This window comes from Vombatus ursinus, unplaced genomic scaffold, assembly GCF_900497805.2.
Source record: "Vombatus ursinus unplaced genomic scaffold, bare-nosed wombat genome assembly UNPS02013950.1, whole genome shotgun sequence".
Lineage (NCBI taxonomy): Eukaryota > Metazoa > Chordata > Mammalia > Diprotodontia > Vombatidae > Vombatus > Vombatus ursinus.
The window spans coordinates 1,217,412-1,229,861 of record NW_020953728.1 but is presented as its reverse complement, the minus strand read 5'-3'; the positions used below and the strand labels follow the sequence as shown (position 1 = coordinate 1,229,861).

At 36.1% G+C, this 12,450-nt stretch overlaps 1 protein-coding gene across 2 annotated transcripts in view; it reads left to right on the top strand.

Moving 5' to 3' along the window:
• Window positions 1–728: 728 nt before the first annotated feature.
• ABCD2 (ATP binding cassette subfamily D member 2) overlaps window positions 729–12,450 on the top strand; it is a 102,657-nt gene continuing 90,935 nt past the window's right edge. For both annotated transcript variants that reach the window (XM_027858966.1, XM_027858967.1), the window contains exons 1-2: window positions 729–1,834; window positions 4,490–4,670. In XM_027858966.1, coding sequence (XP_027714767.1) covers window positions 899–1,834; window positions 4,490–4,670 — 1,117 coding nt within the window. In that variant the 5' untranslated portion in view covers window positions 729–898. The remainder of the gene's footprint in view (window positions 1,835–4,489; window positions 4,671–12,450) is intronic.

Here is a 12,450-nt window from a genome sequence, read left to right as displayed (position 1 = left end):
TTAATCCTGTTTGCCTCAGTTTCCTTTTCTCAGATGAGCAGGAGAAGAAAATGGCAGATCCCAAATGGGGTCAAGAAGAATCAAAAACAAGAAAAATTAGATCTTCCCACTCCGTCCCAGGGGGTATGAGTGACCCTACAATACACACATTTGAGGATTGGAGAGAATAATCTTTGGGGACAATGCTTTCCTAAATGTCCCTCCCACTTTAGTTCTCTGCCTTGCATGTACTATCCCCCGTCTATTTCAGCTAGGGTCATTCAAACCTTCCTGTCCCATAGATTATATCCCTTGCAGATCCCCCTTGTTTGCTTCATATTTCCTGTGGCAGACTCTAAAATCTAGAGAAGTAGTGATGATGATGATGATGATGGCGACGACGATGACGACGACAATGACGACGATCTTAATTAAAACTTGTTTCCAAGTGACGATGGAGCATGCTCAGTAGCCAGGTCAGGTTTTGCTCCCAACCAGCTTACCCTTATTCGACACCTTTGGAGATGTTTAACTCTCTATACTGCTTTTTTTGAGGAAGCAACACATTTTCTCTGCTTTCCGTTCTCCCTTCCCCTCCCCTTTTCAACGCTCAAAGATAAAGTACGCTAGTACAAAGCTCCCACTCTGTTTGCAGCCAATAAGTGGATTGAGAGGGGAGGAGTTTATAGCTGTGGGTTGCTTTGGGGAACTCCAAGTTCTTAGAGAAATCGTCCCTGGTAGATGTAAATCGATTCTAACCTCCACTGCATCTGTCTCAACAGTATATGCTGCAGACTGTGGAATAAGTCTGATTTTGCGAAAGATCAGTTCGAGTTTTCTGAGGATCATGGATATTTAAAACAAATCAGGAGGGTTTTTTTGTTTTGTTTTGGAAAGACGGATTGAAGCGAGGGAGAAAATGACCCACATGTTAAAGGCAGCGGCAAATGGAGTGAAATGGACCAGATCTAGGACTGCTAAAAGGGTCGCCTGCCTGATGGCTGCGGCATATGCTCTGAAAACTCTCTATCCCGTTATTGGCAAGCGTCTAAAGCAGCCCGACTGCAAAAAGAACCTAGAGGAAATTTGCCCGACTGCAGAGAATCAGGGGAAACTGCATTGCACTGAGGGCTCTTGGAAGAAAGCTCCTGGAGTGAATGCAGATTTTTTCAAACAGCTTCTGCAGCTTCGGAAAATTCTCTTTCCCAAACTTGTGACCACCGAAACAGGTTGGCTATGCCTTCATTCCGTGGCTTTAATCTCAAGAACTTTTCTTTCTATCTATGTGGCTAGCCTAGATGGAAAAATTGTGAAGAGCATTGTGGAAAAAAAACCTGGGACTTTCATTATTAAATTAATCAAATGGCTTATGATTGCAATTCCTGCAACATTTGTGAACAGCGCAATAAGGTATCTGGAGTGCAAGCTTGCTTTGGCTTTCAGAACTCGTTTGGTAGATCATGCCTATGAGACCTATTTCACAAATCAGACTTATTATAAGGTGATCAATATGGATGGGAGACTTGCAAACCCTGATCAGTCTCTTACTGAGGATATTATGATGTTCTCCCAGTCTGTAGCTCACTTGTATTCTAATCTAACCAAACCCATTTTGGATGTAATGCTGACTTCCTATACTCTCATCCAAACTGCTACATCCAAAGGAGCAAGCCCCATTGGGCCTACATTGCTGGCAGGGCTTGTAGTGTATGCTACTGCCAAAGTATTAAAAACCTGCTCTCCCAAATTTGGTAAATTGGTGGCTGAAGAAGCTCACAGGAAGGGGTATTTGCGGTATGTGCACTCCCGAATTATAGCCAATGTGGAAGAAATTGCCTTTTACAGAGGACATAAGGTAAGGCAAAAATTAAGATGATAGTTGAAATGTGAGATGGCTCGATGCTGCTACTGCAGAAAAAGATAGGGTCTGTTGTCTCACTTCCGCAATGGTTCAGATTCCTCTGACATCTAAACTTCTATGAAAATATATGCTTTCTTAAACTTTTAATCACAAATAGAATTGCAGAATATATTTTCTAAAGTTTCATTTTTCTTAAATATCTAGAGTTAAGAGTAATTTAATTCTAAGCAAAATGTGTGCTTAGTTTGACAAATACATTAAATATTTATGTTCCACAGTTTATTTTCTTTTTTTTTGTATTAACATTTTTATTTGAAGTTTTGAGTTCCAAGTTCTATCCCTCCCTCCCTCTAATCTTTCCTCCCAGAGATAGTAAGCAATCAGATATAGATTATGCATATGCAAATATGTAAAACATTTCCATATTAGTCATTTTATAAGGAAGATTCAAATAAAAAAAATGAAAGAAAGTGAAAAATAACATCTGCATGCAAATAATACCAGTTCTTTCTCTGGAGGTGGATAGTATGCTTCATCAGTAGTCCTTAGGGATTGTTTTGGATTGCTAAGAATAGCTAAGTCATTCACAATTCTTCATTTAACAATATTGCTGTTACAACATTCTCCTGGTTCTGTTCACTTCACTATCCATCTGTTTATGTAAGTCTTTCCAGGTTTTTCTGAAATCATCCTGCTTGTCATTTCTTATAGCATAATAATATTCCATTACAACCATATACCACAGCTTATTTAGCCATTCCCCAATTGATAGGCATCCCTTCGATTTCCAATTCTGAGCCACCACAAAAAGAGCTGCTATAAATATTTTTTGTTCAAATAGTTCCTTTTCCCTTTTTTTGGATGTCTTTGGGATATAGACCTAGCAGTGGTACTGATGGATCAAAGGGTATGCATAATTTTACAGTTGTTTGGGCACAGTTCTAAATTGCTCTCCAGAATGGTTGGATTAGTTCACAGCTTCACCAATAGTGCATTAGTGTCCCAGTTTTCCCACATCCTTTCCAACATCCAACATTTCCCTTTTTTGTCATATTAGCCAACCTGATAGGTGTGAGGTAGTACTTCAGAGTTGTTTTAATTTGCATTTCTCTAATCAGTAGTGATTTAGAGCATTTTTCTTCACATGACTATAGCTAGTTTTGATTTCTTAGTCTGAAAACTGTCTGTTCATATCCTTATTGGGGAATGCCTTTTGTTTTTATAAATTAGACTCAGTTCTCTATATATTTGAGAAGTGAGGCCTTTATCATAGGTACTTGTTGCAAAAAGTTTCCCCCAGTTTTCTGCCTTTTTTATAATTTTGGTTGCATTGGTTTTGTTTGTGCAAAAGCATTTTAATTTTATATAATCAAAATTATCTATTTTATATTTTGTAATGCTCTCTATATCTTCTTTGGTCCTAAATTCTTCCTTTATCCATAAATCTGACAGATAAACTATTTCATGCTCTCTTAATTTGCTTATGATATCATACGTAAGTTATGTACCCATTTTGACCTTATCTTGGTATATGGTGTGAGATGTGTTGTTGAGTGTGTGTGAGATATGTGAGATATGGTGTTGGTCTGTACCTAGTTTCTGCCATAGTCTTTTCCAGTTTTCCCAGCAGTTTTTGTCAAATGAATTTTTGTTCCAAAAGCTTGGATCTTTGAGTTTATCATATACCAGATTACTATGGTCATTTACTACAATGTAGTTGTACCTAATCTATTCCACTGATCCACCACTCTATTTCTTAGCCAGTACCAGATTGTTTTGATAATTAGTGCTTTATAATACGGTTTGAGATCTGGTACAGCCAGACCACTTTCGCATTTTTTTCCCATTGATTCTCTTGATATCCTTGAGCTTTTGTTCTTCCAGATGAATTTTGTTATTATTTTTCTAGCTCTATAAAATAATTTTTGATAGTTTGATTGGTATGGAACTGAGTTAATAGATTAATTTAGGTAGAATTGTCATTTTTATTATCACAATTTATTTTCTTTTTTTTGGTTGGGCAATGGGGTTAAGTGACTTGCCCAGGGTCACACAGCTAGTGAGTGTTATGTATCTGAGGCCAGATTTGAATTCAGGTCCTCCTGAATCCAGGAACAATGCTCTATCCACTGCACCACCTAGCTGCCCCCACAATTTATTTTCTTAAAACTTAAGCCCCTGCTGAAGTAAAAATGTACATTTGGGAAATACAAATAAAACACTTTCATTGTAAAAAGAAAAATACAGTTGTTTTTTAACTATTCTTCTGGGAAAATGCTTAGAACACTATGAAAGACACTGTTTTATATATATGATTTTCAAATTATCAAAATATGCAAATGGATTAATGGTTAAGACTTTTATATTTAACAATGCATTTTCTACAAAGCTAGTCATTTTATAACAAGGGTTCTAAGCCAACTTTAATCTATATTTTTTAGCTGCTAGACCTAAAGATGGCACTTTATAAAATATAACTTTTAAGATAAAAATTACATCACAAAATCATACATAGGCTTCTAAGCAAAGTTCTATGTTGATAGATATTTATTATGAATATATATAGCTTAGTAGAATGGGGAAGGGTAAAATGAGAGGGTGTTCAGGCATGCAATGTAAATACTTGTTTTGTTTTGTTTTTTCCCATAGGTAGAAATGAAACAACTGCAGGAAAGTTACAAGGCTTTAGCAGAGCAAATGAATCTCATTTTATCTAAACGTTTATGGTACATAATGATAGAGCAATTCTTGATGAAGTATGTCTGGAGCAGCAGTGGACTGATTATGGTAGCTGTACCTATTATCACTGCAACTGGCTTTGCAGATGGTGGTAATGACATTTCTACTTTATTTCAAATATGTGTTTTAAGTGGAAATAATTTTTTTTTTGGTGAGGCAGTTGGGGTTAAGCGACTTGTCCAGTCACATAGCTAGTGAGTGTTATGTGTCTGAGGTTGTATTTAAACTCAGGTCCTCCTGACTCCAGGGCAGGTGCTCTGTCCACTGTGTCACTTAGCTGCCCTCAAATGGAAATAATTTTAAGAGTTTTTGCTAATTTTCATTTTAGTCATACTCTGATTGTATTAATTTTACTGTAATTATTAGGGATAGGGAGTGGGCCTGTGTTAGGAAACCTAAATTTAAGTCTTCCATCTGCCATTTAATAGTTACTATAACCTTTGGCAAGTCATTTGGCAATGACTTCTTTATAGTCATCTCAATAAGTTTCCTCATTTACAAAATAGAGTTCTAACAGAATTATTGACCAACGTAAATTAAATAATATGTGTAAAACTGTAATATACACAAATAATAATATAACCCTAAAGTAAGAATCTTCTATATATCATACCCCACAAATGGTTCATTCATGTAACTTTTGAGTGAAAATATGTAATTCAACCCTCTACCTCCTGAGACAGCGCAGTTCACTTTTAATAGCTCTAATTGCCAAGAGTTTTTTCAGGCAAGTCTAAATTTACATTTGTTTGTTTGTTCTTTTCAACTTCCACTGATTTCTCCTAAATTCTGCCTTTTGGAGTTAAGTTCCATATGACAGACCTTTAAATAGTTGAAGACAGCTATCATTTCCTTTTTGTTCCTTCAATTTTGCTATGGTATACACTTTTTAGACTTCAGAAAATTTATTGGTCGTTAAGGGCAAAATGCAGAAGCAATGAGATCTAAGGGCAAGTCCCATTCAAATTATATTTGCACCTAACAGTGTGTGAATCCATTTTAAATGTTAGTTTAAATTCTTCACTTTGTTAAATTTTAGTTTACTTGCAAATGAAAAGGCTGAGACTTTGAATTTTCTCCTAGGGCATAGATTCCCTCTGTAACTTTTCCCAGCCTTTGATTTGCATAGACCTACTGAAGATCAATAGAACTTTTAAAAACTGGATAACTATCAACCTCAGAAATATTTTGGAGATTACTGGTGAATGATTAGTCATTGCTTTGCTATGGCCTAGCTAGCAGAGATGAAGATTTGGAAAATGTACCAAGATAGCCATTGTAAGTTAGAGTGAGATCTCTCACTAAGGCAACCTGATTTTGAACCAGAAAGAGTTTCCAAAAGTAAAAGGTAAATCTCTACTCTCCCTTCTCCTGCCTGGGAGATGGCAAGCCTCAGAACTAAGGAAGGTTCTGAGGGAAACAAAATGGTAAGGCTTTTGCCAGAACTAGGTTAGGCTAAAGGTCTCTGCTCATTCTGAAAGAGCACTCATATATAAGACCTCGAGGGTCTAGAGTTGTGAGTTGCATTTTCCACATATACTCCCTATGTGTGTGCCTCGTCATTGTAGTACTTTAAAAAAAATTAATTTATAGAATAAAACAAGCATTTCCATAACATAGTATAATAGAAAAAGAAGACTGCACATGAAACTGCAAATCTACTATGTACAACTTGCTATTCCTTTCAAATATACAACAAAATTATCATGTAAATTTCTTTGCTTTTTCTTCCCTCCCTTTTAGTCCCCCCCAACCATGGCTACCATTTGACACAAATAGGAATATATATGTAAAATTATTCTGTACATACTTCTATTTATCAGTTCTTTCTCTGGATGCAGATAGCATCTTTCTTCATGTGTCCTTTATAGTTAATTTGGGTATTTATAATAGTCATTGTAGTACTCTTTTCTTTTCTTGTATTTTTTTTTTTTTTGGCTAGGCAGTGGGGTTAAGTGACTTGCCCAGGGTCACACAGCTAGTAAGTGTCAAGTGTCTGAGGCTGAATTTGAACTCAGATCCTCCTGACTCCAGGGCCAGTGCTCTATACACTGTGCCACTGAACTTCCCCTCATCATAGTACTCTTAAGTTTGTGTCCATTCTTTCCAAGGTCACTGTATATATTTGTGGGAGATTTTGCCAAAGGATTGGGGGGGGGAAATGTTTTGTACTACTGTTTTTACAGTAAATGTTTTGATAACAGCTAGTTGAATCTAATACCTGTAGATGCCAATAGAAAGCACACTGATGGTGCCACAGGGTATACTCTTGAACCCAAGGTAGCAGCCATCTTCTTGAGATCCAAACTGATAGTAAGTTCAAATTAGAGAAATAGCCAGAAAAGGGACTACACTAAACTAGAGGACCCAGTTGGCTCTCCTTAGATACTCTCCATCATTCCTTCTTAAAATGTGGTACTTAGAATTGAATACAATACTCCAGATGTGGTTTTACTAGCATCAACTTCATCCAGTGAGACAGTCACCTGTCTACCCCTGAAAATGATGTAGCTTCTTGACTTCTATATAACATTAATGACTCATAGTGAGCTTGTAGTTCTCTAAACACCTACATCCTTTCCAGACAAATTGTTGTCTAGCCATACCAAGTGCATCTGATATTTGTGGAGTTGATTAAAACTGAGGATAAAACATTTATCCCTGTTAAATTTAATCCTTTTCAATTTAGTCTAATATTTTATTTTTTCAAGATCTTTTTGAATCCTGTTTTCTAGTTTAAGTACTTATTATTTACAAGACCCCAGACCTTGACAGGAATACAAAGATAAAAAATAAACTAGCTCCTCCCCATATTTTTTGGGGGGGACTGAAAGGTGGGAAGAGGGAATAACAGGCACACAGATAAATGTGAAAAGAGATGATCTGGATATAGAAAGAGATGGCATGTAGAGAAAAAATTTAAATACATTTAAAACCATCTGATGTTTCAGATTGAATTTCTAACAGACATGATAATTACCTTAAAAGTTTCAGAAGGAAAAAATACTCATTTTTTCCTAATTAATGTATGTCAGAGGAGGACCTAATGACAAGGCTATAGCATAGTTAGCAATAATAAGTGTTTAGAAGCACTGGCCTTATTATAGAACCCTGGGGCATGCAGCATAGAGTAGAGAAAACACAATTATTAATAATGGTAAATTAGCCCTATTGAGATAAGTAAGGGGTAAACAAGATATGAGAAGAATTTTTTCCTGTAGGTGATTTAAGGTGGGTGAAAACATTTTTTTTAACTATCAGAGATACCGATTGTTTGATTCCAAATTCAGGGAATAGAAAAAACATTTAAAAAGTAGCTTATTATGTAAACTTAAGAATGCCAGAATAAGACATTGATTAAACAAAATAAAATTTTATCTCAAAATGAATAAGTGGAAATAAAACTAAATTTTGACATTTCCTAGCAATTGTCCAGAGACTTTTGACAAACTAGCCAGTGAGAAAGTAGGTAAAATGGACTTTCTCAAGCCATTTTCTTAAGATATTGATCTTAAGATCTTCTGTTCTTCATAAGGTTGTACTATGCATGTGATTGTTGTTTAAGAATAAAATCTGTTTTTATCTCAAGGTGATGAAACTATTGTGTTCATTATTATTCATATTACATTTTCAACACTTGTACCACTCTTAGAGATCTTTGAAATGTTTATATCAATCAACATTTTTAAAGATAAAGAAGACCAAGTTTAAGGATGGATAGGTGAATAGGAAAAGGTATGGAAAGACCAGAGAAAAGTAGCAAAGAGGGATTTTTTTTGTCTGTTGGTTTTCTTGAATCATGATACAAAATGGAATAGGTTTAAAATGCATAGTTTAATTCATTTTTTGATTGAGGAACTAAGGCCTGGAGATGTTTAAGAAGATTGCTTACCGTCACAAAATTGCATAGCTAATTAATGGAAGAACTATGACTATAACCTAGGTCTCATGGACACACAATTATGTGCTCATTCCACTATTCCACATTGCCTCTGTATCAGATGTAGGATCATGATGTTTAGAGCTTGTGGTTAAAAACATATCTTAGGGCCTTACCGCAATAGGTGGTGTTCTCTTCCTAACCTTACTCCATGAAAGCTAGGTTAATTTTTCTTTGAAAGGTATTGGAACTATCCTGAAGATTTAATTGACCCCAGGGGACTAACCCTCAAAGCACTGATAGCTTCTGGAAGGCTTCACCACAAAATACAGCATATAAGGAATCAGTGGCTCTTCCCCCAGACTGGAGGCAAAAGGTTAACAAACAGCTCTTAGTTTCTTGAAGTCCTTTTCTCCCATTTGTGTTCACCCCATTGTAGGATGTTCAATACATTCTCTTTAAACATGGTGAAATGGTCCTTGGCTCTTGATGTAGACAGTCTGCCAGCTGATCTGGGACACTGGCTAAGAGAGCAATGTAAAGATGAGTGGTCCAAAATCTTCTGGACTCTTTGAAGTTTTAAAGGTCCTTCCTCTTCCAGCCAGAGTGGGGTCAGGGAAAAGGGAACAGGCCAAGACTAAAGGTGGGCCCTTTTTTCTCTAGGAGATTCCTTTTTGACGGAGAGGTAGGGGCTAGGAGTGGTGATGGTTGAACGCCGAGATTTCCATTGCACATTGCACCAATTTCTAAAATGAATATATTTCAATTCACTTGATCATTTATAGATGCTCCTCCAGCGTGGCCAAGTTTCCTCTGCCATTCCACAGTTCTTATGGAACATCGTTCTAATTTAAAAGATTATTCAAACTTAATCTAAAAATCTATTATCTCAGTTAAGGTATTGAGGCTACCCTTGCAATATGTAATATATTAATTTATAATATATACAATACATAAACTTAAAATATATATAATCTATTAACATGTATACATGTTATATACATACATATTATATTTCTAATCTATTAACATAAATATGGAGCTACATGAATATATGCAAACGTAGGGTAAAAATCTTATATATGATACCTTAACTTGTGAGATCACATGTATGTACATAGTATATATGTATATACAGGTATATGCTGTCTCCCCCAACTAGACTGCAAACTTTTAAAGTCTGGCAGCAATTGTTTCATTTTTTAATCTTTGAATCCTTAGAATCTAACTTAGCATGGTACTTGGCATATAATAAGCATTCAATAAATCCTTAACAAATATGATTAATTAAAACAAATTAACAAAATAGCTATGTTTAAAAATGTATCATTCTGCACCTTGAGGAAAATTAGTCATTTAATAATTAATATTACTTTTTAATCCATCCTTTTCCTGTTTTGTCAAAACTCCATCTTTTAGCTAAATTCAAAAGGAGAATTCTCCCAGTCCAAACAAAGGCCTGGTTGAGGAATGTGATCACTCTTAGCTCCCAGGGCATCTGTTCATTTACCAGTTTAAAATGAGACTCCCTCCCCCTTCAGTTTACCTCATAAATAGAGAACCTGCTTATATAGGCCTTCCCAGGGGGACGACTCCCCTCTGCTAGCTTTTTCTTTTCAAAGTTAGGGGTTACTTGGTCTCTGAGGGGTAGGCCAAAGAGGAGAAGAACGTAACTGAAAGCATTTTTTGTTTTTCTGGCCAAGACTGCTAGAGACAGCTGAGTAAAGCAACTAGTATTCCTTAAGTGTCAGAGAAGGGTGTAATCAGACACTTTTGAAGACCAGCCCATTTCCCCCCAGCTGCTGGCTAATCCTATTATGTGATGACTACTCTCACCTGCTAACCTTGAAATTAACTGGGAGGAGTTCAGATAACTCTCAACCCACTTCATTAAAATGTCTACCAATTGGGATTGTCTTATCTTTGCTAGGGGAGGTCCAAATGATATACTGTCAGGTCAATCAGAAGATCAGTCACCTAGGTTTAAAACACCAGGTTTGCTCTCGCTCCAGGATTTTGGTAATTTAGAGGCACTACTGACCCAATTTATTGGTTACTGCTTTTGTTTTTCAGTCTTCTATAACTCTTCGTGACCTTATTTTTGGTTTTATTTTTTCTTTTTTAACTTCTTTTTCCCCTTTTTGTGAGGCAATCGGGGTTAAGTGACTTACTCAGGGTCACACAGCTAGTAAGTGTCAAGTGTCTGAGGTCAGATTTGAACTCAGGTCCTCCTGACTCCAAGGCCAGAGCTCTGACCACTGCACCACCTAGTTTTCCCCATTTTGGATTTTCTTGGTAGAGATACCGGAGTGGTTTGTGATTTCCTTCTCCAGTTCATTTGACAGATGAAGAAACTGAGGCAAATATGTTAAGTGACTTGCCCAAGGTCACATAGCTAAGGAAGTGTTTGAGGCCAGATTTGAACTCAGGAAGATGAGTCTTCCTGACTCCAGGCCCAGCACTCTTCACTGTACCACCTAGCTGCCCCCATTGGTTACTGCTTAGCTAACTAATAAATTGATCATGCTGAGGTGCCAATATGACCTGTTTCACTAACAGTATACAGGTCACTGTTATTAAATGATATGACCATTTGATATGAATTAAAATTAAAAAGATCTTGCTCTGGAGGAAAATTGTATCTCAGCATCATTTTTACTTGTTACAGTCTCTAGTCTAGCACCTCTTTGCCAAGATATGGGTCACTCAGTCTTCTAAAGTCATGATCGATCACTGCTTTGATCATAGTTTTAAAGGCTTTAAAGTTGTTTCACTTTATATTATGGTGGTCATCCTATAAATTGTCATCCAGTAAATTGCTCATTTTGTTCTGCATGAATTTACAGCACAATATATAATCTACTAATACCATCATTTCCATTCCACAGCTTTGCTACCCGCTTTGTTTCCAGTTCTTTGCTATAACAACAATTCCTACTATAAATTTTTTTTTACACAGCTTTGACCTTGCCTGGTTAAAGTATGCAGTTTAGGGACTTTTGGTATATTGTTCCAAGTTGCTTTCCAGAATGGAAAATGTTACTGTTCCCCAACAATTGCATTTTCTATCTTTGCTAATTTGATGGCTGTGAGTTAGAATCCTAGAATTGTTTTAATTTGTATTTCTTTATTATTAGTGACTTGGAACATTTTTTTCCACCTGGTTGTTCCTAGTTTGTTATTTTTTTTTATTTGAAAGTTGTCCTTTCACATTCTCTGACCTCTTATTTATTGAGGAGTGGCTTTTTCATATTTATATCAGTTCTCTAATTATCTTATGTTTGAGCCCTTTATGAGAAAATTGCTGTTATGATTTTTCCAGTTACGTGCTTTTCTTCTAATTGCATTTACTTCGAAAAATACTTTCACTTTTATGTAATCAAAATTGTCCATTTTTATCTTCTATGGTTACCTTTATCTGCCATGCAAATTCTCAAAATGCCAGGTCACAGTGTTCTCCTTTCTTATCTCTCACTATGGAAAAGGGCAAAGAGTTCACATTATTAAGTAGTTAATTACCAGTCTCTGAGGTAGTTTTCCCCCCGACATTTGTTACATGTCTCTATACCACCCAGTTGCAAGGCAGTTCCTTTGGTAGTACTTTAAACTTTTGGTAGTACCTTAAAGAATTTAATTTCTTAAAGACCTTTTGGTAGTACCTTAAAGGTTATCAACTCTAGACCTTTAAGTTTGTGATCCCTTTAATTTGCTTATAATTTTTTATATTTAGGTTAAGTATCCATTTGGATGTTATTGTGATATAAGTGTAAGGGTGGATCTCTGTTTTTTTTCCCCAAACACTTAAAAGTACTGGTGGTATGAGCGATATTCTAACCCCTCCAACTTTTAGGTTGCTTTTTCCTTAAAAGGTATGACCTTTTTGGAGAGTTGGTTGGCTTAGAGGAATAAAGGCTCATACTATTGATATTGCTTCCTCAGCACGTGAATACAAAGCAGCCACCAAATGCTCCAAAGGTGCTTGAAAATGGGT